Raw genomic sequence first — 25,528 nt, 5'->3', positions numbered from 1 at the left:
TCTAAAATATGTGAGTGTATATAAGAATGTCTATGTGCACATGCATATTTATGTGCGTGTATGTTATATGGATATATACCTATTTATATTTTCTCACTGTCCATGAACTAGGTCAAGAAAGAAAGTTAATTTCCATCTCTAATGTCATTTCCCAGTAAAAGCATCAGAGTTCCTTGGAGAAATGGCTCGCTCCAAGGCTGGGGCAGGGTAGGTACAAAATAAACCTGGAACCTTTTGTTATGTCAGAAAGTTAGGGAGTTATTATTTTTTTTTAATGGGATGTATTACAAGGACACAGGAGCAAACTTGAGGGACATCCTCAGGTCATATCTGGAATAATTTGAGTATAAAAATAATTAAGTCCAGTAATGAATTATAAGCCACTGGGAAAAAAAATAGAATTCAAAAGCTTGTATTGATCAGAGGAAAATTAACAATGAAGGAATTGGGAGGGCTCTTGCTTCAAGTAGAAAGTTGAGGCCAACGGGCAACTGTGGAGAGATGGAGCTGAGCTGTATCATCATTTCCCAGCCATTATAGTAAAGATGATTTCAGCCAAGGATCATCGATAGTTGCTAACTCTAGGGGGAAATTTTGATGAGAAACATACAGCTTATTAATTGCAAGAGAGAGAACAAAACCCTGTAATTATACACAGAAGAATTTGGGTGACACCTTGACTGAGTGATGAAAATTGATGTTACCTATGAGGGAGAGACAAACATAGTGTGATTCTCTGATACCACCCACGCTATCCTTCAGCTGAGAATGCATAACCTCAATCTAACAAAAAGAAACATCAAACAAATACAACATAATGAAAATTATAGTTTAAAAAACGGTGGGTGGTGGTGGGGACTTGTATTTCTTGGTTTGTGATGACCTTCGATCCTTAAAGCCAGCGATCACCTTACTCCAACCTCTGCCTCCTTTCTCACATTCCCTCTCTTGGATCCCCCTTATACGGACCCCTGAGATAACACCGAGCCCACGTGGATGATCCAGGATCATCTTCCTGTCTCAAGACCCTTAAGTTAATCAAGTCTTCTTTGCCATATAAGGTAACCTATTTACAAGTCCTGGAGGATTAGGATATGAACTTCTTTGGGGGGCCGTTCTTCTACTTACCACAGGATTATTTTTCAAAAATGTGTCAATGTCAACAGAAGACAAAGAAAAGTTAAAGAATATTAAGAGACTAAAGAGATGAGAAAACTAAGTACTACCAAGCTGCCTTTGCTGCAAGAAATCACCCAGAAAACAGTCTAGAATTTTATACCAGGTTTATTGAACGAAAGGAAAAAAAAAGGGATTAGAGGGAAGAGGGAAACTCCTGGACCAACTTGAGGGTCCATAGGAGCAAGGAAAGGGAGAAAGAAAAAAGGGGGAAAGAAGGGGGAGGGAAGAGTCCCAGTTCATCTAGAGGGTCCATAGGCATCCCCTGCCTTGTGCCTTCAGGCGCTGTCTCCACCCCTTTCCGAACATACATTTTGGTTAGGGTGAGTTTACCCATCAACACATTCAACAGGTTATTTACATCTCCCTGCTTTTCCCCAGTCAATATGTCATGCTAAGTCCATGAACATTTCTTCTGGGAGTGAGCAAAGTTCTTTTTTTTTTCTTGTGGGATAAGCTGGGACCAGGTTTATTTGCAAATGGTTCGTTCGCATATGTCAAAAGTCTGGGAGGTAGGTTCAGCTGCTGCCATGTTCTGACAAGTAGAATATCTGATCTTGGATTAGATCCTCTTCCGGAGGCAGGGAAATGTTATCAAGAGGCTTCATTATTGCATCAACTGACAAAATCAGAAGTAAATATTGATTAGATAGAGGTATGAATATAAATTTATGAAGTGGATAAATGTACTGAAGTGATGTAAGAGTGTATCCTCATTCCTAGGAAATGCACATGGGAGTATGTAGGAATTAAGGGCCATGATATAAACAACTTTTTAATGGTTCAGAGAAAAAGATGATGCGCACTCATCTCATACACATTGCCAAAGAGAGAGCAAGAGACCAAATAAAGCAAATGGGGCAAAAGGTTAACAATAAGCGAATCTGGGAAAAGAGCACATAGGATGTTGCTTATGCTATTTTTATTTTTGCAATATTTTGTAAGCTTGAAATTATTTCCAAATAAAAAGTTTTAAAAAAATCACCTATACAATCTGCCACTTAGTCCCAAACTTTTGGTGACGGCCCTGCTGTGATGGTCATCCAGTCTCTAGGCATCCCGTCTAGAGGTCTGACTGCTTCTGAGGATGGACAGACTCAGCATCTTCTTGCGGCACCTGTTCAATTGCTGGTTATCAAAGGAGTTCAAAAGTTCTCTACGGGTTAAGAAAAATGAAAGTAATTTGTTGGTGACTGTTACCTGTTGGTTGTAGTCCTGTCTTTTGGTGAAATCCAGAATAAGTGTTCTGTTCCAATATTTGAGGCTGGCTGCCATATCTCCTTTATAATATATATGTCTTAAAGGATAGATGTTTCTTGTCAGTGGATGCTTCTGAGTCAGTTTTTAAACCACCTTACCAGATGCATTTTTGTTTGTTGGCGTTGCTCCTAAAATGCATTGTCCCTGAGAACACAGCAGTCCAGGTGCGGTCACTCCAGGGAACAGCACAGCGGGCCCATCCATTTAGTTTGATTTGCCCCTGCCTCTTCTTCCAACCACACTCTTAAGTCACCACTTTTGCAGGGAAAAGCCCTTTAATAATATATGTTGATCTTATGAGTAAATCAATGCAGGCGGTTTTGGTGCAGCCCCAATGGGGCTCTGAGGATCCACATTACCACAGTTATCTGGTAAAACAAGAGGAGACCCTGGAATGAGCCTCTTTACTAATGAAGTGGAATCCACTCTAAGGACTTGCCCTCCCAGCCAGCCAGGGCAGAGACCCGGTTTCTAGGCTGTGGCTGATAGGCAGTTTGGTCAGGGGATTTCCATTCTTGTTAGTAAATTGGCTGCAGGAGCCTCAGAGGCAGGACTGCTCCACTTGGTAATGGGAAGTTTTGCAACTGCTTTGCCAAGCTCCCAAAAAGGGAAGTGAAGGTGTTTAGGAGACTCACCTGAGGTTACAGCTCATGTCTGATGGCAATAGACAACTCTGGAACTCGGAGTTGTGAGGTTCTACTGTGTTGCTTTCAAATTAGCACAAGGGAGCCTGGGGGCAGCCTTCTGTGGGGAGTACTTTAATGGCTATAGGAGGTTTTAGGATTCATCAGTCACCTTTGCCCCATCCTAATGGGGGAGCCAATGCCAATTGTCCTTGAAGCATCATTTCTCTAGATCACGTGGCAGAGGCTCCTTTTCCCATTGTGCTAATCCTTTAGCAGTGACTCTCGTGACACAGGGCTACATGACCCCATGCCTAGCAGCACTTCTGCGGACATCGAAAGACCAAGCTGTTAGTGGGAACTCACCAGCCATAAAAATGTCAGGTCACTGAATTGTTGCATTTCAGGGTCAAATAGCTCACATTCAAGGCAGTAGGAGAGGACTGTTTCTACAAGTCTTTTAAAGAGAAATCCTACTAATGAAGTCTTTATGGTGGAATGAAGCTGGTTTGAGAGAAGACGGAGGGAAGGTGGGAGGAAGGATAGGCTCTTCTTGTGAGTCCTCTAACAACTTGCAGAAACTGTATTCAACTGGAAATCCTAATGGTTTATAATCTGAGTTGCCTAAGCGTGGATAGCTCACTAGGACAAAGCCATCCTTTCATTTCTGCTCACCCCCTGCCCCCCAGCTCCTGAAGTAGAGTTGGTGGATTAACAGCTTGGTCCTATTGGCCAAGGAGTTAATCAGGAGGTTTTAGAGACGGGGCTGAAGTCTTAGAGGGTGGTGGTCTGAACTGGAAGTATAAGGAAGTATGAGAAGCTACCCTGTTGGGCTATTTTTTTTTTTTTTTTATTTTTAGATATACACAGATTTGGATAAACTGGGGAAGTCAAGGGGCACTATAAGTTATCAAAGGGAGTTTAGCTCAGTGATTGTGTGGCATGTACAAGGCAGTAGGACAACTTAACCTGATTCAGAAGGGGTGTCTTATCCATGCACATAGGGGCTTTTCTCTTTTTAAGAAGCTGGTAGAGGTATCTCCGTCCCTTCCCTGTGCCTGTTTGCCTGAGTCATTACTCAGCATCACTATCACCTCCTTTCTGAGCATCCCTTCCAGTATCAGAATTGTCAAATGGTCCTCAAATCTCATTAGACATAAGAAAGTTTCTCTACCCTGGAGGCTGGGATGGGGTGGGGGGAGGGGACAAGATCACTAACAAGAAACAGTCATCCTCACATGGGGACTACAGATGCACAGAAATGTCCCCACATGGCCATAGTGGATGTAAAATGAAATGGGAGATGGTACCGAAAACCAGCATTGAACTGTTTTTCTTCCTTCTCTCAGTGAAAGAAACCACAGGCAGAGAAGGAGAGAATACTTCACTGGAATGGCAGGGTAACATTATACTCCAAAACCTCTCTCCCATGAAAAATACAAATATATCAAAGTGTGATAAAAATAGGGATCTCCTTTGTCAAAAATCCCTCATGTGCAATCCTGTGTTCATGTTATTCGCTTGATGCCATGGAAACACACAGTGGATCACAGCAGACAAAAGTGTGTCTGGGAAGAGTCCAAAGGTTGGATCTGATGTTTCCCCACAAGAGGGATGAAAAATAATATTGACTGGTCTCTGCTGTGGAAAACACAGAAATCCTTGTAAACAAGAAACTCCTTCCTCTAAGATTCCAAACTTTCTGTAAGATAAAGAATTTACAGATTTTAAGCCATCTCTTAAGTATGAACTCAACAAGTTGTTAAGACTCCAGCTGACTTCATGTTAGTAGGGGAAATAGGGATAGAGAGTCAGAGAAAATGGGTACGAAACTCAACATAGTAATGGTCTATAGATGACCTGATGCAAGAAGCCCTAGAACCTTGACTTTTTATGTTTCTACACACAATCCAATGGTTTGCAAAGCTAGTGTTTATGGAACTGATGGCATCAAGTAACTGCTAAACCTTGGGAGTTCTTAATTAACGTTTTCTATTTTGTAGAAAACAAGATCTCACGTGCATGCACACACACACACAAAATAAAACCCCTCTCGTTTCAGAACAAGGTTTTTTAATAATTGTGTTCAAATTAGTTTAATAAAGATTATCCTTTTGCCTCATATAAACCCATGTTAGGTTACAGAAAAGGGGCAAATTTCTGGAGGGATTGAATAGCTTCACATTTTGACAGAAGCACATTTCCCCAGTGATGATTTTTTGGGGGGAAACTAAAGACATAAAAGTGTAGTTAGTGATCTGAGAGTCTCATGTTTCCCCTCCATTTTTACTAAACACACCAAGGGCAATTGAAGGTCTAGGTGGTTCTGTATGGAGCTTCATGCTCAACTGTACAAATAGGCAATGGTAGAATCATTCAGTTTGAGGGATGGAACATAAAATTTGTCCAAAGGGACAGAAGGCTCTTTTCCATCTGAATGAGAGCAAAGCCTAAGAGAACAAAGTAGCCTTCAGATACTACCCATTACCCAGTGACTAGATGAAACACAAGATGATTGGTAATTATAAGAACATCATGAATCCATTCTGAAGGTCAAAAGTGCTTGGGTCCTCTGTCAACCACTGCAACCATTAGTTTTCAGCTTGACTTCAAAATGGGTTGAGGACAGCCAGGCAGCCAAAGTGATGTGGGACCAAGAGAAAGCCCCAATTTCCAGAGGATAAAAAACACCTTCCTTGTTCTGTACAGGTAACACTTTCCATATTGACCTACACCATAAATTAATTTTTAAAAAGGAAAAGATTCAAAATGAAATAGGTTTTGATTCTAGAGACTAGAGTCTTTCAATACACCCAGTTGAATAATTTCATCAGTAGCCCCACCATGAAACTTTATAAATCATAGAGATTATAGAGTTATAGAAATAAGTAGCATATGGTAGTCTGTGGACATAGACTTCTGCCACAGGAGAAAACTATACCCTTCTAGGTCTAGTATGTACAAGTTAAAAGATATGTATATATTTCTGATTTAGTAAATAATTTGCAATATTTAAATTTGATGGTGGAAAGTGCCAAGAAATTTGATGCTGTTTCAATAACTCATAGAAAGCATATACATACACCCAATGAACTCATCTCTTTATTGCATATTGCTATCTTTAAAAAATGTACAATTTCATAACACATACAACATTTTTTTCCTTGGTACTATAAGAAGAGTCTTGCACCTAAACACTAAGTGGTTCAAACTACTAAGCTAATAAGATACAAGACATATAATTAAGTTTACAAATTATAATGCTTTTTCTTTTTGGCATTAATTTAAAAAAACAAACAAACAAAAATCTTTAAAATACACACCCAAGAGAGAAAAGTGGCTACTTACACCAGCACCAATCTAAAAAAGTAGATTTTTTTTTCTCCAACAATGGCACATGGAATTACCTGCCCACAGCTTTTGGGGAAAGAAACCAAAAATGGAAATGGCAAAGGAGGCCTACCAGGATGGCCATATCCAAATGAGGGTGATTAGAAAGGACAAGAGGGACATAACATACAAGCTTGCTCCTTTATGTGACTCTCCATCCACTTGTCTATTCCTTAAACTGTAAAACAAAGCCATTCTCAAAATACAGTTCCAAAATTGAGCCAGACCAAATTTCTCTTGTTATACATAGAAAAGAATATACATAGAGGCACTTTAGTTAAGGAATAGACAAGCCCATTGGCATATCCCACTCCTCATCTCCAAGCCTTTCTCGAGCGAAGTCTCCGCCTGCACCCTTAATGTGGTGTATTTGCTGACCTTGGTTAACTAAGGGTTGGGGGAGCGCAACCTCTGCTGTGTATTTATGACTGCTTTATTTGCTACAGTCATTTACTTTCATATAATATGTAGAAAGTCACTAAGTTTGCAATGAGGGGAAAATGTAAAACTACAGCTCTGGACAACTCTTAGAGCACTATTTCACAGCTTTCACACAGCACAGAGACCATGCCATCTGTGCTAAGCATTACAGTTTATACAAATTATTTTTAAATAGTATGATTCCTGTACAGCACACACATTGGTATTCTATTCGCCCCTAATATCCCCATTGGAATGTGAGCTCCTTGGGGGCAGGGGCTCTGTCTTGCTTACCATTGTAGCCCTACTTGGCCTGGCACATAGTAGGTGTTTAATAAATATTTGTTAATTGACTGAAAAACTCAATTTAGTGAGTAAATAAGGTTCTAGTGCAACAGGACAAACTACTCTTTCCACAGGAAACCCAACCACAACAGGATTGATGGAAAGAAAAGAGAGAACCTCGGCCCCTCTCCCCCACTACAAATAAATAAAGCAAAGCCAAAAACAAAACAAAACAAAAAAGTAACAGTCCTCTTTATATATCATAATTTAAGGATATTAAGAGTTGGTAGGCTAATGGTAAGCATCTATATTTTATTTTCTAATGTTCATTGTTTTTATTCATTTCTCCCTGAGAGCTTTATCTTTTGGACTGAAGTTTTACAGGTAGCTTTATTGACACACAATTTAAAATGACAACATATAACAGGAAACCACTTCAGACATACTTAAGAGATAAATAGATCTGGGCATCTCTGTTTGTGTTGTTGATATTTTGTGCATTTAGTCCAGACCTATATTTACAGAAGATGCAGCTTGTCCTAAAAAAGCAGAAAATAGGTAATACCAAGAAAAAAAAGAAAAAAAGAAAAAAAAAGAAGGCACCCCATACAAGTTTTTTAAAAATAATTTTTATCCCTTCAGAAAAGTCCTCTTTTTAGGTCTTGGGTGGGAAATTTTATTTTTAAAATTTCTATATCTATCTTGTTAGAGCAACAAGCACATTCTGGCAATCTTGTTCTTTAACAAGGGCGTAGACTGCATTTAGATGTGTTCTTTTCAAAAGCCATGGAAAGACACTTGGCAGAGAACTTGGTGAAATTAGGAAAAAAAATTGATGTCTGAGTTTTAAATATATAAAAAAATTCTGATTGACACTCTACATAATTCAGATTGTGTGCAAGATGTTCTCCATAAACATTTACAGACTGCATCCCCACGCCAGCGCCAGAAAGTCTAAGCTGGTCCTGTCAGTTACTGATGCGACACACTGGCATCACATGGTCAACCATCAAAAACCATTTTAAATCTATATTTTTCCAACACCAGTTTCACCAATGAAAATAATTTGAAGTTACACCAAGCTTGGAAACCATAAAATATTTCTCAAGCTTTTTCTTCTCTTTTGTTCTTCTTCTTACTCTAGGGAATGTCTCTGTCATCTCTTTCAGGAGAGAGTATTGTGCTTCTGAACGGTCGTGGTGTTCAGGGGAAGAAAATGAGCCACACTCAATATGAATGCATACACAATAGGTTTCTGAGCACAAACATTAACAGAGGTTTTCAAAAACCATACAGATAGGTCTCCAGACAACACTGAGACTTCTATATACATTTTTAATATACATATACACATACATTTACATACACACATTCACACAGTCACTTACAGATGAAAGAAGAAATTGCCACTGTTCGGATTGCAAGGCAGTGTAATGAAAAGTTCTAGTTGCTTCAACGGGCCGCTAATGAGCTTTCTAAAAAAGTTTTCAAGGAGAATTAGAAATTAAGTTTTGTAACCGGTCTCTCTCGGCTGCTGTCCGTCACCTGGTTGGTAATGCGTTTGCGATTCCGTTTCAGTTTAGAAAGGTCTTTGTCAAACACTTCCCCTGAGCGTAGAGCTGAAACCAGGTCATCAAACTCTCCGCCTTCCTCACTATTTTCCTTCGCTTTCCTCATTTTACGTTCCCTTTCACGTTGTTCTTTGAGCTGCAAACAGAAAGCACCCTCTTAGAAGTGACCAAGTGTTGTATTTTGTTTTCAGTGATGACGCACTCTGTGAAACACCGCAATGCTTCAGCCCCACCGAGCCATGTTCATTCATAGCTACTAATCTCACTTGATGTCATAAGAGAGGGGACATGAGGTCTCATTGCAGAAGCAAAGAACAAGTGACCACTACTTTGTGATTAGAGTCCCACCGTCTAGGACCTAGACAAATCTCATGATACTCTAGTTAAAAAAAAAAAAGAGCAATTGAAGCTATTCATATTTCTGTAATGGAACAAGAAAGTTATCACTATTAAATAGACCTCAAATACTGGTTTCTTTGATGGTACAGAAAGACTAAAGCAAATATTCATCGGGCCACTCTCCTCACATCAAAGGCTTAGCCTGTATCTACCGTGAAAGCCTGGAACCCACTCTGAAGGAGCTACTATTATGAAAAGCCAAATAACACATATACATTACAGAACATTTAGATAATTCAGATAAACAAAAAGGAGAAAATTCATCCTTAATTCTACTATAAAACAGTAACTATTGTGCACTTTTTGGGGCAATACTGTACCACTATTATTCTTTATATTTAAACTCATTTTATTAAAAAAAAAAAGATTTCATATAGAAATCATTTTGTAAGCTTCGTTGCATTATTCAATAACCTTTGAAGACATGACTGTTAAGGACTGCATAAATATTCCATTATGTAGCTATTACATCATTTAGAGCTAATGCCTGGCTGGTAAACATTTGGGTTGTTTCCAGGTTGGGGCAATTATAAAGAGCTCTGTACTCTCTGTGCACATTTATGACTATTTCTTTAGCATAATTTCTAAGAAATGGAATTCCAGATCAAAGGATGTGGATATAACTTTTTGGGCTTTGGATATAGATTGCCAAATTGACCAAGAGAAACTTTATACCAGTTTAACCTTCCAGCAACGTTCTAGAGAGTGCCATGATGCCCCCATTCTTGCAAGCACACCAGCGTGCTGTTTAAAAACCAAGGAGTTGCAGCAACAGAATTTCCAGGAGGTGGAACCAGCCAGTGAACCCTTCTCTTCTTACCTGTGCTTCCATGCGAGCTCGGCGCTCTTCCTCCTCCTTCTTCTTTCTCATGTTTTCATTCTCTTGTTTGGCTTCGGACACAGCTTGAAGAAACTGATCAAAAATGCCAAAGAACTCATCCGGCTGTATTTTGCCAGCCTCCTCCCCGAAGTGTTTCACTGCTTTAGTAAACTGGAAAAAAAGGAGATTTTAAGAAGTCTGGAGTTCCAAGACAGTTCCATGATCAAACAGAAATCCCTCTAGGACTCAAGCTCAAATTGAGTCAAATTGAACTTGCTGGAGTTTAGTGAGCCTGTATTTTTCTTTGGCTGCCAGACATGTCTATCAGCCATTTCTAGAGTATAAAAATTTAATACTCCTTGACTTTCAAAACCATTTATTCTTGTTCGCCTCATTTCAGCTTAACATCTAGGATTACCTCCTATGACTTTTTATTAACTAAACAGTAGTAAAAACAAGAAAGCAAAATATCATAGGGCAGAGCACTCAAGACATAAAACTAATAGCAAACTCAGCAGGGGAAGGGAAACTTGTACTTTTAACTTTTCTTTGAAGTAGTTTAATATCATTTATTGGTGCCATATGGTTAATATCAAAAGCAAATGGGATCCAGTGCTTCTTAGATGTTCTTGCTAATCATAAGTAATGCCAGCATTATTATGTTATTTCCTGGGCCCCAATTAGAAAACAATGACTGATTATTAACGGAGTCTTTTAAAAATTATATTAAAATATATGTATATGGTAACAAAATAATCTTTCCAGTCTTTTTAGTTTTATCTGTTTCTAATTTTAGTTCTCCTGGTAGTTATCTTCATAACTCGAGATGGCATGCTTTCAGGAGTCTTCGCATCATTATAATTATCCAAATAATGTTCGATGCTGGCCAAATTGTTTGTTAGAATTTTCTTCCTTCTGTAAGGATCTAAGGCTATTACTCCTAAGCTACTAAGGATGGTGTTTCTAGCTTCAAAGTCAAATAAATGCTCATTCCCTATGTCTAATTAACTATTTAAAAATTTCCAGATCTTCGTTTTCTTATTTAGACCATGAGGCATATGCAGTGCCCCCCTCCACAAGGGTTTCTCACTGGTTTTATTTCTCTGGCATTACTTGCCTTTACTAAGTTTTTCTGATATTTCAGTGAAATGTTTTTAATATCCATTCTCTTTTATTTTTATATTCCCCAGTTTTACTGAGTTATAATTGCATACAGCACTGCATGAGTTTAAGATGTACAGCATAACTACTTACATATTTGTGAAATGATTACCATAATAAGTTTAGTTAACATCCACCATGTCATATAGATATTAAAGAAAAGAAAAAAACTGTTCTTTCCTTGCAATAAGAACTCTTAGGCCTACTCTCTTACCACCTTTCAAATATAGTAAACAGCAGAGTTAACTATAGCCTTCACGTTGTGCATTACATCCCCAGTACTTAACTCTCTTAGGGGAAGTTCATACCTTTTGACTACCTTTCTTCAATTTCCCCTCAATGTTTATTCTTAAATAAACAAATTTTTATTATGTTATGTGTATAGATATGAGACATTTTATAAATATTTCATATCTTTAAATTTATAATAAACAATCTTTTATAATTTTTTCTTTCACCGAGGAGTTGTTCTCAATATTTTACTTATTTGGAAATATTCTATTAGAAACCAGAGCTCTTCAGGGAAAAAACAACATTCTTCACACACCACATACAGTGCTCTAGCTTGTTCCATGGTTTTATAAGCTAATTTCTAAAAGTTCTGGTATGAACACGATGGCCAATAGGGAGTCTATAATTGTGTTTCTAAAACATTCAAGTTCATGCACTTCAAGCCATCCTGAATGATTTCTTTATCTAGAAATTCTAGTGACGATGAAGTCATGTATATTTTTGTCTTAGAAATCTGAAGAAAACTAGTTCCAGACTGAAGTTCCCACACTAAAATAAAGAGAAGAAAATATACTCTTGTGTGTGTTAAATCAAATGTTAACTATCTAGTTGATTCTTATAAAAATGTTTGAGCCCTTGATGAAGTAGATACTATATTGCTGGTTTGGGGTAGGGCCGGGGGGTGTCCCCTTCCCTTACAGAGTGTATACCCCAAAGTGGTGGGGCACACACAAGACACAGAGGGGCTGTCCCAGTGGAAGTGGCTGACACAGCTGACTCACTGCAATCATGGATACCAGTGGCTGGCCCTCTTGACATTAGTCATTTGAACATATACTGTCTTTCAATTTATTTAATAATGTTGGAAATGGGGCTTAACATTGAGACTATCTAATATACCATAACATAGTGTGCTTCTGAATTTTAACCAATATGTGTGTACACTTACTTAAATAAGCATCCAGGTAAATAACTGAACACATGACCACAGAAAAATGACATCCATTCTCAAGTTTCAAAGGAAAGATTCAAGTTAAAGCCAAAGTTGTGGCAACTGGGAGATGGGCAGCATGGAAGTACTCAGCAGGCTGTGGTAAGGGCCTAATATCATTTATAGACAATGAGAAAGGAAATGAGAGCATGTGTGCCTATGTATGTGTATGAATGTGTATATGTTTTGGAAGAGGAAATAACAATAGAGAGAAAGAGAGAGAGAGAGAGAGAGAGAGAGAGAGAGAGACAGCACGCAGGAAGCTTAAAAAGTCTTGGTAATTAGCTTACAACTTTTCCTTTATAGGAAAACAAAATTTTGAAATAGAAAAAATTATAAAAAGAAACATCTTGGGGGTGGGATTAAAAAAAAAAAAGGTAATATCTTAAAAAACATTTCTCTTGCAACAAGACTGAGGATTAAGAGGCATCTCATTTAGTAAGTTCTGCTAGAAGTTTCAAGAGGGAGGACCCTGTCCTCCCGAGTCTATCTCAGGAGAGTATATTATTTATAGGTACTGAGGCGCATGGCCTTGGTTGCCCCTGACCTCACATTTCATCCCAACTTTGGTTTGCATTATCTACTCTCTTCTGGTTCCCAGAGATAAGTACTTCGATCCACTATTAACCATGAGAAAACAGTCTTGGTTTATTTACTGGCTTTACACCATTCAGATACTTCATGGTGTTGCTGACCTAATGGCAACATAGGCCAGTCAGACAAAAAGGTGTGTTTTAATTGATCATGGCCTAGAAAGGAAAATATAGTATAAGATCTGAAAGTACCAGTCCTATCAAATAACACTCAAGTGTGCAAGGGGAAATTTACCAGGTCTTTGGCTTCCGCCAGAAGATCTTCAACATCAGAGAAGCTGAAGCTGGCCACTGTGATGAACTGGCTGACGACAGACACAAACTTATCTCCAGGCTGCAGGGGCTGAGACTTCTGATATTCCAGCTCCTAAAGCACAGGAAATAAAAGAACGTCAATGTAGGCTTTGAATACAGACACACCTTGTCTCATTTTCCATATGCCTCAAATTGAATGTCAGAAACTGGCTCTGGTACCTTCTGGGATGCTCTAGCTCCGCCTGCCCTGCTGCCCACCATGTACACACACATATTTGCAAAGAGCCATTTAACTAATCATCTGAATACTTCATCAGTGTGATTTCTTATAACTGGCTTAAATGTAAGCAGATAAGTATCTGAATAAAATTAATATAAATTAAACAAGAATTCTGGTTTCTAGGTTTTTTTTCTTTCTTTCCTTCTCTTCCAAGTCTACCTACTTCCTACACCATGATGTCTGAGTCAACAGGGTCTCAACTGCAGTGTTTGGCACCATAATCAGCTACCATTTTTTCCTTCTTTCTTTTGTTTAAATATTTTATTTATTTTTTAGAGAGAGGGGAAGGCAGGGAGAAAGAAAGGGAGAGAAACATTGATGTAAGAGAGAAACACTGATTGGTTGCCTTGTGCACACCCCCAGCTAGAGACCTGGCCCACAACCCAGGCATGTGCCCTGACCGGGAATTGAACCTGCAACCTTTCAATTTGCAGGCTGGCACTCAACCCACTGAGCACACCAGGCAGGGCACTATTTTTTTTTCTTGTCCACACCATTCGGTTTTTGTGAACAGGCAGGTAAGAAGTTTCAGTGCCTTGTTAATTATCCACATTCTCCATTATCATGGTGATGAACACACAGATTATTCAATTCAAATTTAATTTTAATAATTAATTCCAACCATTGCCAGATGCACTTTCTTATTTAATCCCACAACACCTCTATGGTGAGGCATATTATCCCCATTGTAGAGGCACATAACATGAAGTTCAGAGGGCTTAAAATCCTTACGCACAGTCAAGTAACTGATATATGATAGGGTCAGAATTTGAACTCAGGTCTGCCTGACTCCAGAGTCTCCAGAGTCTCCGTAACAATTTTGCTGTATACCACCTGACAGTCAGGATCTATAACCTGGATCTATTTTCTTCTTCGCCTGCTTTGGCAGATGCACTTAACAAGCAGCAGTGTAGAGGTTACAGCTATGGATTCTGACTCAGCTCCACCACTGATTTGGTTCTGATCCATGACAAGTGGGCCTCTGTTTCTTCACTTGTAAAAGGAGGGAAATATCTCCATCATAATGAGACTCAAATGAAATAACAAGAGTAGAAGCTCATGGTTTACAGAGCTTGCCCTGATTGGAAAATATGGCCACAATTCTAGTACTTTGGCCTGGAAGCTGAGCACTGTGTGTGTGTGTGTGTGTGAAGTGCAGATATGAAAGCAGTCTTAAAGTGTTTCGTTAATTCAGAATTTCAAAAGAATTCCATCTTTGATATCTTCAAATAATATAATCAATTTGTGCAAATCACTATTAGGATACAAGAGTATTTAGACAGGCCAATGCCTGCCTCCTGATACTTCTTTCCCATGCTACATCTTGACAGTTAAGCTGCCAGGGGAAAGGGGAGGCTTCTGTAGCCCCTTTCTATGAAGAGTGTGTGACAGTGCACATGACCCAGGGGCTGGAGAGATTCCAGAAACACTAACCTTTAATAAACTTCAAACACAGAACTTCCTTGGCCCCCCACCCCTGTGAAGTAGCTCACTGCTCAGATACGAGGGTCAGAGCATCCAGGATCAGGCTTGAGGGCTGTCACTGCTGCCACGCTAGCCTCAAGAAAGCCTTCTACTGGTAGGAAATAGAACAAGCCTTGTCCCAAACTGCCCTTAACTAGTCTGGCCTTTAAAAGCTGAGGACGTCCAATGTACTCACTCAGTCCCCTCAGCCCACTGGGGCTAGGAGGAACGAGTTCACTCAATTAGTGCATCTGCTTTTCTTTTTAAACAGCCCCCCGCCCCCGTCCTGAGAATAAAGAGAACCTTACATGCTCTTTATTAAAAATAAATAGAAAATAATAGTTAGACATTATAACTCTAATTTTTATTAGAGGTATGTCTTTAATGAAGTCTACCACTCTCTATGGCATAGTTTTGAAAAATATTTGAGAGGGGCACCTTCCCAAGCTGCCTGTGAATCAGTCACCTTCGCCAAGAGCAAGATAGAGCTATGTCCACTCTCCGGAGCACAGTGACTCATCCTCTGACCTGCCTCCTCACTGACCTGCATTCGTGCAGTATCCAGGTGGCACCGTACCACCCCGGCCACGGTCCATTTCACCGACTCCTCTGCCTCCAGCAGTCTGACCTGCTTTCCTTCTGCTGGGGTTGGAGCCAGGTTGACCATATACCTGGGGCAACCTCCCTCCTATGCACCTAAGTTCACCTCACTCTTCTTCTCAGCACAGCTCAAAGTTCATCTCCTCCAGAAGAGAAGCTTCCTCTAATAGATGCCAGTCATGCCATAAGGCTCAGGCTAACCTAAATCCACTCTTCCTCCTGAAGGCACCTGTGTAATCGCTGTGCTTATCTGGACGTGGTCAAACTGATCAAACGTGAATGTTCTCTGGACTGACTATGCTTGGCCACTGCAACACCTGGAGGGCAAGGTTCTGAATCATCATGATCCCTTGCCTTGAGAACAGACAGCACACCCAAGCGTCTGCTCAATAAATATTCACCTTGAAGTCAACAGAGAAGTTCCATTACTCTATGGAGAGAGCAAACATCACTCGATAACAGAATGGGGACACTGAGAGGACCCTCGAAGATTACCTAGCCCAACCCACTTCGATGAGTCCTGCCTCGCAGGCAGGAAGCTTCCCAGTGACACCCCCATGACATGCTGTTGCCTGCAACTGAGTTGCCGGGCGAAACACAACCGGCCTTTGTTTTTTTCAATGTTGCTGATTTGTTCTGTTCTTTTAAATCAATAGATGTTTATCTGGACATACCACATGCTATGGCAACCAGCAACTCATCTGCTGGATACCACCAGCACTAGACATAGTGACGAGACTGGGAATTAGAACAAGAAACACATACTTACCATCTCTACTGCTTTCAGGCCACTTCTCAAGGTACTTATTTCTTTGTCCAGTTCAGTCATGCTGTTGCAAACAGCAACATTTTAGTAAGCAACATGGGACTTATACATATTAAATATATGATGGGTTTAATATTCCGTGCTTGGCAGTCCATACCAGTTTACTTTAAATGTTTAAAATTCTCTTCAATGTTCATATCTCACAGAAAGACAACACTATTTTAAACTTGTGGAATTATGTTTTTTATTTTCCACAGCCAGCAGTTATAATTTATAGGTTAAAAATAACAGAACAAAAATATCTTTTCATCTGTACAAAAATATTTCATGTTTTAATCTCAAAAATCTCAAGTAAGCAAATTACTCAATGTGAAACGAAGTTGTTGCCTTGTGTGGCTCCCTTTGAGCAAGTGAAACACGAGCTTACCCACGACCACATTCACGCTGTGCTCTTTGATAGTATTGCTATTCACAAAGGCTCTGGTAGTGCGAAAATTACAAGGTGATGGCTTAAATTTCAGTCAACAATGATTTTTCTTAAGGTTGTATTAATTAGTTTTCATCGCTTTTGCTTTTTAATTTTTTTAAACAGAGAAAGCTTCCTGGGTTTCTCCCATAATGCTTTCTATTTGACAACTTCTAAATGAAAGAATACAACTTTATCTTTGCAGATAATTCACATGTAAACAAATTCACCAACACTTCATTTACTGTAACATTTTAACTTCATGTCTTACATGGTACATTTCTACCAAACTCTACAAAGAGAAGTTAGCCTGCTTACCATGCTTTTCAAATTCACTGCAAAATGATGCAGTAAAAAAAATTTTAAAGGCCAAAAGGAGGAGGAGAGAAAACAGTAAGGAAAATTGCCTGCTCCTCAGTCTCTGAAAAGTGGTGTGAAGTTTGTGGTAAAAGTTTGGCAACTTTCCATTTTTATTTTTAGTGTCTTCATTTGCATAAAGACTGCTTTTCATTAAAAGGCTGCCTTGGTTTCTGGGAATGTGTGTGTGCCCATGTGAAAGCTACTAGCTGTGTATGCCCTGACATTCAGGTCTTCTATTTGCTTACCCTTCTACCCTCACTTCACTACCTATATTTCAATAGAACTGCCTTTGAAAAGTACTAGTGAAACCACATTCCTTAACTCAATACATACTCTGAATAAACTCATAATAAGGTCTTGTGGAAATTAAACATTACATGCAGGAGTATTCCAAAGGAGCTAGAACACACACATATATTCAAAACCATGTAACACATTTGAGTGATTTGGATAAGATTCAAACTTTATTTCATATACCAGTATTCAGGGGAATGCAAACAGAAGGACCCTTTTCAGGCAAAGCTAATTAACGCCCTGAGTGGCTAAAGCACAGTCCAAGTGATATTAAAAAAAACTAAAAAATTCACTGTAAGTACTTACTTTACTTTTGCTGCTTGAGGAATGTCCCGCAGTTCTTCATTTAGATTGAGAACCTTGGGGTATTTATTTTCCACAATAGTTATGAGATAGTGCAAAAGTGTAATGTTCCTATAATTAAAGAAGGAAAGAATATTAACCATGTTTGGTATCTACGTATGATTTGTATATTCAAGTGGTTGAACCTATATTCCTGCATTAATATCAAACTTGGGAGGTTCTGATAAGGCAAGGATTCTCAAGAGAAGGGGACAGAGGGAGAGCCTACATGAAATTTACATAAATATATTTCAAAAGGAAGCATACCTCTTCTACAAGGGAAGGGCAGGGAAGAAGAATTACTTCTTTGGCCCATAATGGATACTGTCCAAAAGCTGGGCGATGCGATGGGTGATGGAAATGTCCTGAACCATTACTAGTGGGGACAGTCCTTCCCAGTGCATCCACCCACAAAAGAGGTGAGCCCCAAGAATGCATAACAAGCAGGGTGGGGTGGGGACTGCAGCATGTTTAATCCATTAATGAGCACAGCTATTTTCAAGTCTGAAAGTACACAGCAGCAACTCACTGATGATAATTATGGATAATTCTCATTGAAGGTTTCTTTCAACTCTAGGATAACTCTTCCTCTCTGACTCATTTGTTTTTGCTGTTGCAGCAATAGGTGGTCAGAATGTTAGAAAGCTCCCTATTTCAGTGCTGGGCCTGGAAGTGGGCCAGGGTTGTGCCATCATGGATATGATATCGTGGTGGCCAAGAACCCACTTCCTAATTTTAGCAACATGCCGGCTCCTAACTGCATAACCCACCTCCCTCTCCAGTGGTGACAGGCTTGAACCCTGAGTGACCTGGGCTGAAAAGGCAGGCCCTGATAACACTATCTATTAGGCAAAGCTACAGTAGTCTGGTCCTGTTGTCCCTGACTCCACTGCATGTTATAATCACCTGGACCCCAGATACCTGGGCCAAACTAAGATTCACTTCATTGGAATGAGGTCGGGCCAGGTGTGGTTATTTTTAAAAACACCCCAGTGATCTATTGGGTTGGCCAAAAAGTTGGTTTGGTTTTTTCCCGTAAGATGGCTCTGGCACTGCTTTGTTGTCTTTAACTTCATTTGAAACAGTTTTCTTAGATTATATTGTAACAGCTGTCATATCAGCATGAATTTTTAAAAAACAGCAAAACTGGTGAATTTTTGTGTAGTCATTTTAATACTGAATATGAAAGAAAACATACAACATTTTCAGCATATTATGATTTACCATTTCAGGCAAGGTAAAAACACAACTGAAATGCAAAAAAAAAAAAAAAAAATTTGTGCAATGTATGGAGAAGGTGTTGTGACTGATCAAACGTGTCAAAAGTGGTTTGTGAAGCTTCATGCTAGAGATTTCTCTCTGGATGATGCTCCACAGTCTGGTAGATCAGCTGAAGTTAAAAGCAATCAAATTGAGACATTAATTAAGAACAATATAAATGGTAACAGAAAAAATACAATAAAGATTAAATAAAAAAAGAAGAATTAATGTTATACCACGTGGGAGATAGCCAACATATCCAAATAACCAAATCAATAAAGTTATTGGTAAAAATAAATAAATAAATAAAGTTATTGGTGAAAATAAAAAAAAATGTGTCTTTTATTTTATGAAAAAAACTAAACGGACTTTTTGGTCAGCCCAATTAACAGCCACGATCAAGAACTACTAGTCTATTGAAAATTATCATAATCGGGGGTGGGGGGGCGGGGGACAATGAATTTCTTTTAAAACATTTCCTTAATTTTTAGGTAGCCTGCTAATTCACAATCTATGTCACAACAGTCCCACGCACCTCCAGCTAAAGTAGCAGAGTTGTCACACAATTTTCTTTTCCATAACAATGAAAACCACTTCTGCTTAAGAGTCAACTGGCTCACATGTTTAAAAAAAAAAAAATCCCCTTATTTTTCGTCTCTCAATACTTAGAGAACAATTGCTCAGCAAAGTAAACAGTGGCTAAAAATTCTTGCCACCTACTTCGCAGACGCTCAGCTGTACGGCTGCACATCAGTTTTGCCGTTCACAGAATCTATGTGACTGCCCATCTGCTGCTACAGGAGGAGCAGCCCAAGGGGGCGAAAGGGAAATGCCATTTTTCTTCATTATTTTGGAGAAATGGTTTGTTATTTAGAGAAATTAATTTTACTCTACTACATATACCTTTCTTAGTGTAGAAAGACTTAAAACCAGATCAGTGCTCACACATGTTTGCTATCCAAATAACACCTCATTTGACTGACTGACTTCTTGAAGGTTAAAAAAACTAAGGCACACGTGTGATCATCCTCTTGTCATGATCAGAAACAAGCCTTTAACGCAGAGTGAATGCACCCTTAATGCTGACTGTCCCACCCTTGTGCCCTTTGATTAGATTCAACTGAACATTTACTGAGGGCTTAGAAGCAAGGCTCTCTGCTAGGCACTACAGGTTTATAAGATTCTAGTGCTTCTTTGGGGGACCAAATGTTCACAGGCAGAAAGAAGTAGAAAAATAAAGAGATCAGAAAAATTTTTAATTGATTTGTTTTGAAAAGCCTTGTGGATTAGATAATTTCTGCAGTGACTTGGATAAGCAGATAATCATGTAGTCGTCGGCGTCGGCAGCCGTCCGTCTCGAGAGACGATGGTGTAGCTTCTTAAGAGTCTATCTGCACCGCCGAGAATGGTTGTGCAGTCCGACTCGGGAGTGACACGGTATCTGTCTCCTCCCGTGTTGAATCGACATCTTGCGATGACGCTGGAGTGTCCTCTCCAGTGAAGCTGAAGCTACAGAGCCTGGGCAGGGTGATATGGAGGGTCTGCTGTTGCCCATGCAGCAGACCCCCCCTCTCTTCGCAGCTGAAGGGTCCAAGGGAAAGACCGAGTCAATACAGCTTGGCTTCAGGTGCGCCGCAGGAGTTGCCGGTGTTGACTACAACGTCAAACCGCCTTAGGGACTCCGGCTCCGGATTTTCTGTCGGGGTTTACTCCCTTAGCCTTTCCCCTGAAGAGGTATGCCGCAAGGCAGCGGAGGTTTTTGGAGTCAGAGTTTTCCTCCTCTGATGTGCCCTGACTGGAAGATCGAACCAGCGACACTTAGCTCGCAGGCCGACGCTCAATCCACTGAGCCAAACCAGCCAGGGTCATGTAGTAAGCGTTAGGTTATCAGTAAGTTCAGGAAAGCAAAGGGTATCAAAGGCTTGTGTGTGTGGTTGGTAGAGGGAGTGGGAGAACAGGACTGACTGGTAGTGAGGGTTTCTTCCACCCCTATCCCCCCCACCTGCAAGCCCAGCTGAAGAGAACATCCTTCCTTAAAGAGGTGGCTGCTCTTGATATGTAAGTAAGATGCTGTTGTTACCACAACCTCCAAATTAGATCTTTTTTTTTTTTTTTTCTGTAGAGTAGAGCTGTGGACAGACTAATAACCAAAACCTGTAAGGTCAATTGCCCTGCTTGTTGTGACCTTAGGCAAGCTAAAGGAGTCTGCCTCTGTTTCTTTACCTGTCAATATGTGATACAGCACTTGGCCTGTGTACTTCACAATCAAATGTGCATGTGCCATAAAAAGGATCAAGTGCTTACATTAAAAATAAGGTGGCAGTGAGAAAACATAACAGCTGCCCTTTGTTCATCTACCTCTACGTGATGTAAAAATGTGGGTGTCCACAACACTACGCCTCACTAACCCTATAGAAAATATAGAGTAAAAAGCCTCACTAGTCAGGAAGAATTAGGGTGAACGGCCCACATTAAAAAACAAACAAACAAACAAAAAAAACGAATGACGGTACAGAGAAGTGTATCTCAGAAGCCATTGTGCATGCTCCTTTGAAGTCAGTGAGAACCTCAGAGAAATGCGGCTCTCAGGGAAACTAGACTTAATATTCTTAACGACCCTACCTGCTAATGACCCCAGAGCATTTTCACATCTCAGTGTCTTTAACAAGAATCGGTTCACCTAAAACACCCTTTCTAGGAAGCATTTTAACAAGTCTTGGGATGAGCAGCTGAATACCAACAGCCAAGAGACCTTTACACATGATTTTTTCATAGAGCTGCCAGCTTCAATGTGTGAAAACCCAACAAGCTTCAGATTCTGTCACCAGCCGTCAGGTTCCTTTTCTTTTCCCTGGAACAGGGTTCCCTTGGAGGGCAGTGACTGGGAGGGGTCATGTGCTGACTACAGAGTGTTGGCAGAATTCTATTTCTTGATCTGGGCACTAGTTCCACAGATGTGTTCAATCTGTGAAAATTCACCCATTTATAATTAGTGAATTTGTCTTTAGTGTATCATACTAAAATAAAAAGTTTATCTGAGAAGACCCAAAAAACAAAAAATGTGGACTAGATGATATCCCTGCAGGCTGAAAATGGATGAAGAATAATTGGCCCAGTGGGAATGTGGGGATGCGGCCCGTTGTGAGAGAGGAAGGAGAGGAGAAAGGGAGGTAAGTGCAAAGTGGACCCTGAAGCACCACGGAGGTGCAGGACCTGAGGGGCACGAGTTTAAGCCCTGACCTAAGCGCCTGGGTCCTCCAAGCACTGGCAGATGCCATACTTACTTGTCAATACTGGATTTAGTGTCAGCAATCTTGTTTAGGCTGGATATCTTGAATCCGTATGCATTACCTCTTCGGCCTTTGTTCATATAATTTCCAAATGCCAAAACCACTTCTAGCAACTGCTTCAGGGCACTGCTCCTAAACACCTCTTCTGAGCCAGAGCGAATTGCTTTAAAACAACACATACGAAAACACAACTATTACAACCAAGACTTTTCAGGAATACCCATCTTAACTCCACACACCTAACAGCATCTATTGGAGGTGTAAGATTGGGTTGTTAGATGGCCAGGGTACTTATGAAACACCTAAACTAGAAGCAAAGAGCAAGAGGACGGGCACAGCCAGGGGAAGTTGTTCGAGAGAACCCCCTCCCTCTGCCCCCAGTCAGTTGTACAATCTTATCCTTTTCCAGACCCTATCTTGGCTGATGTATCAATCAGAAGCAGTTAGAAATACACAGAACAGAAAGTGCACTTTCCACATTCCTTTGCAAATACTGTCTTGCCTGGGGTGAGAGAGGGCAATAGGATTACTGATCAATTCCATCGATAGAAAAATTGGTCCTGTGTTACATGTTCCAGTTTGCAGGTATTGTTAGGGATCAGGGCTTAAGCGGGGTCCTGATTCCAGCCTGCCTGCTGGGGCTCTGCTTCTTCAGATGTCTTGACCACATTTCAAACATTTACAAATTTCATAGCCTCAAAATCAATCCATATTGATAGTCTCAAATCTTCCCTTAGAAAAATCTAGTAAGGCCCTGTTGCAAGATAGCTAATTAAAGGCTTAATGCTAGTAGCAGTCAAATACCTTCCTTACCAACGCCCATGTGGTCAAAAGCCCAATCCTGCAGAGGAGCCCAGGAGGTGTGCTGGGAGCTCCAGAACCCAAGCCAGGCCCACGAGCCAAGCGCTGACCTTATGTAATTATCCATCAGAATGCCAAAAGATTCTGAGCAAAGAATTCACCAAAGGAATCCCGTTTATTCTATGCACTTGGATTGCACTTGTGTATGGGCACTTAAGATGAACATCATTTTCAATCTGGGCTGCTTCCCCTCTGACTTTACCTTCCACTTTAGGTTTAACTTCGGCCACACGCTCTGCAAACTTCTTTTTGAAGTACAGCGACTGCAATCTTTGCTGATAATGATTAATTCTGTAAGAACAAGCACAGACTAATGAACATTCACTTGATACGTCCATGTTCACTCAATGGATATGGAGGCGGAGGTACCTCAGAGCACCACTCTCTCCAACCCGAGAGAGACAGAGAGAGAGAGAGAGAGAGAGAGTCTGTCTGTCTCTCTGTCCCTCTTCCTCCCCAGCACAGGAGCACAAGGCAGGAGGAACTTTGCCCAGAGGCCCCCTTCCCTCTGGCCGGGGTCTTCACCTCCCCTCAGATTAGGCAACGGCTGGCTGCTATTGACTGAAGCCCTTCCCTTCCTCAGAGTCCCAGCAGCTGCAGGGAACAGAGCAGGGGTAAAAAGGAGGCCAATGAAGAGACTCCCCATTCTGCTGCAAATAATGCCTGTTTCCTACACTTCTCTCTTGCTTCTCACCTTTCCACAAAGTCTGCCTGTGACAAAACCACAGAGGCTAACTGCCTCCGCATTCCCTCCTCAACTCATCCTCTCCTCACTCACATCCCAAACCTGCCTCATTCTTCCAGTTAGCTCCCTATCTGCTCCCTCAGGAGTGGCAAGCTCTGCCTTCCAAGATGGCTCCTCGAGATAACAAGGATGCCAACTGGCCTCTGGTCACCACCAAGGTGACCAGCTCTGTGCTGCTGAGGGGTCGGGGTGGGCACTTCGGCCCAGACCATCGGGAATCACTGCCCAACCTGCTCTCTGGTGGAAATTTCAGACCAGTAGGACCAGGGATCAGCCCCTCCTCCAGAACTACACTATGTAATCAGATGGACCTGGGTTTGCAGCCCAGGTTCTCCCTTTATTAGGTGACCTGCAACAGGGAGCTTAACTCCTCTGTAAATGTAGCAGGACAGCTCTGGACCTCGCAGCCGCCCTGGCAGGGCTGGCGGGAGGACTAAGGGAGGCGATGCACGCAAAGACGCAGGCGATCCCTAAGTGGCACCTACTGTGGGCAGCCACCCGGTCTGTCTGCACATCGGTTGCTGGGCACATCTGCTAAAATTTCAAAACCGTCCTTTGTCCTACTGCAGGAGGCAAGCTGAGATAGAACAACAAGAATAAGTCTGCACAGGGCAGAAATACAGAGTAAGAGTCATGTCCACCTTGACTACATTTGTTGACCTTCGGACCTCGGGAGGAGCGCTGCCCTGGTGTTGACTGAGAGTTCCAGGACCACTGGTCCTTCTCTAATGTGGAATCAATTCGCTAGGCCTGGGATGGCAAATACCCTCAGCTCAGACGCCAAACTCAATTAAGAAGCAGTGGCTGCCTCGGAGGCTTCTGGAGAAGGGCTGGCAAAGTTTGCCAAGGCTCTGTGGGAAGAATGCCATGATCGATTAGTGATGTCTGCACCGCCAGGATTTGACATCTAGACCCCAGCTGTTCAGTTAGATGGCTTCAGGCTGACATCAGAGTCTGCCCAACATTTTCTGTTTTACAACAACCTTGAGATGCTGAGGACGTTGGCGGGGTGTGTGTATGATTATAATCCCCCAAAATCAAAAAGGTGAGGAGAGCGACACCGACTGGACCCAGGAAAAGCTATGACTTGAATAGGTCAAAGCTCATGAGTCAAAAGGGCCCAGAAATAGAGATAATTGTGAAGAAACCCTGACCCTGTCTCACCATGGACAAGAACTCAATTACACAAACAAATTTCACACAACTCAGGCTCAAAAAGATTCTGGAATTCAAAAAGGCTTCAAGTTAAAGCAAACAATTCAACGTGCATCAAAAGTTTAACTTCCTTAGAAAGAAAGGGTAAAGGGGTAGGGCATCTTAACATTTTTAAACTCACCGGCTCATCTCAAAAAGGAATCTATCAGCCTTGGCCATCCGATCCAGTTCATGTTTATGTTCCTCCAAAAGGTCAATGTCACTCTTTTCAGGAACGAATTTCAAGAGCTAAAAAGTACACACACACATTAAAAGTGAGGTTTTTAACTTAACTTCAGTAATATTTCATACTTTCAGTAATTTGTCCCAAGATGAAATTTTAACTTTTGTTTAATTTATAAGCTCTGCTCACAAGTGATTATACTGCCTCTCAAATCAGAACTGTGGCCATTCTTTGCCAGGACTTACTT

At 40.8% G+C, this 25,528-nt stretch overlaps 1 protein-coding gene across 2 annotated transcripts in view; it reads right to left on the bottom strand.

Annotated features, from left to right (window-relative positions):
- Positions 1 to 6,141: 6,141 nt before the first annotated feature.
- The window catches only part of DAAM1 (dishevelled associated activator of morphogenesis 1), a 155,343-nt gene continuing 135,956 nt past the window's right edge, over positions 6,142 to 25,528 (bottom strand). For both annotated transcript variants that reach the window (XM_090270937.1, XM_090270936.1), the window contains exons 18-25: positions 25,240 to 25,346; positions 23,361 to 23,449; positions 22,292 to 22,460; positions 17,712 to 17,819; positions 16,289 to 16,349; positions 13,156 to 13,287; positions 9,945 to 10,115; positions 6,142 to 8,861 (exon numbers count right to left, since the gene is read on the bottom strand). In XM_090270937.1, coding sequence (XP_090127063.1) covers positions 8,652 to 8,861; positions 9,945 to 10,115; positions 13,156 to 13,287; positions 16,289 to 16,349; positions 17,712 to 17,819; positions 22,292 to 22,460; positions 23,361 to 23,449; positions 25,240 to 25,346 — 1,047 coding nt within the window. In that variant the 3' untranslated portion in view covers positions 6,142 to 8,651. The remainder of the gene's footprint in view (positions 8,862 to 9,944; positions 10,116 to 13,155; positions 13,288 to 16,288; positions 16,350 to 17,711; positions 17,820 to 22,291; positions 22,461 to 23,360; positions 23,450 to 25,239; positions 25,347 to 25,528) is intronic.

The sequence above is a fragment of the Furipterus horrens genome, unplaced genomic scaffold (assembly GCF_987537825.1).
Source record: "Furipterus horrens unplaced genomic scaffold, mFurHor1.1.pri manual_scaffold_3, whole genome shotgun sequence".
NCBI lineage: Eukaryota > Metazoa > Chordata > Mammalia > Chiroptera > Furipteridae > Furipterus > Furipterus horrens.
Note: the sequence above shows the minus strand (reverse complement) of the source record. Positions and strands in the feature narration are given on the sequence as shown.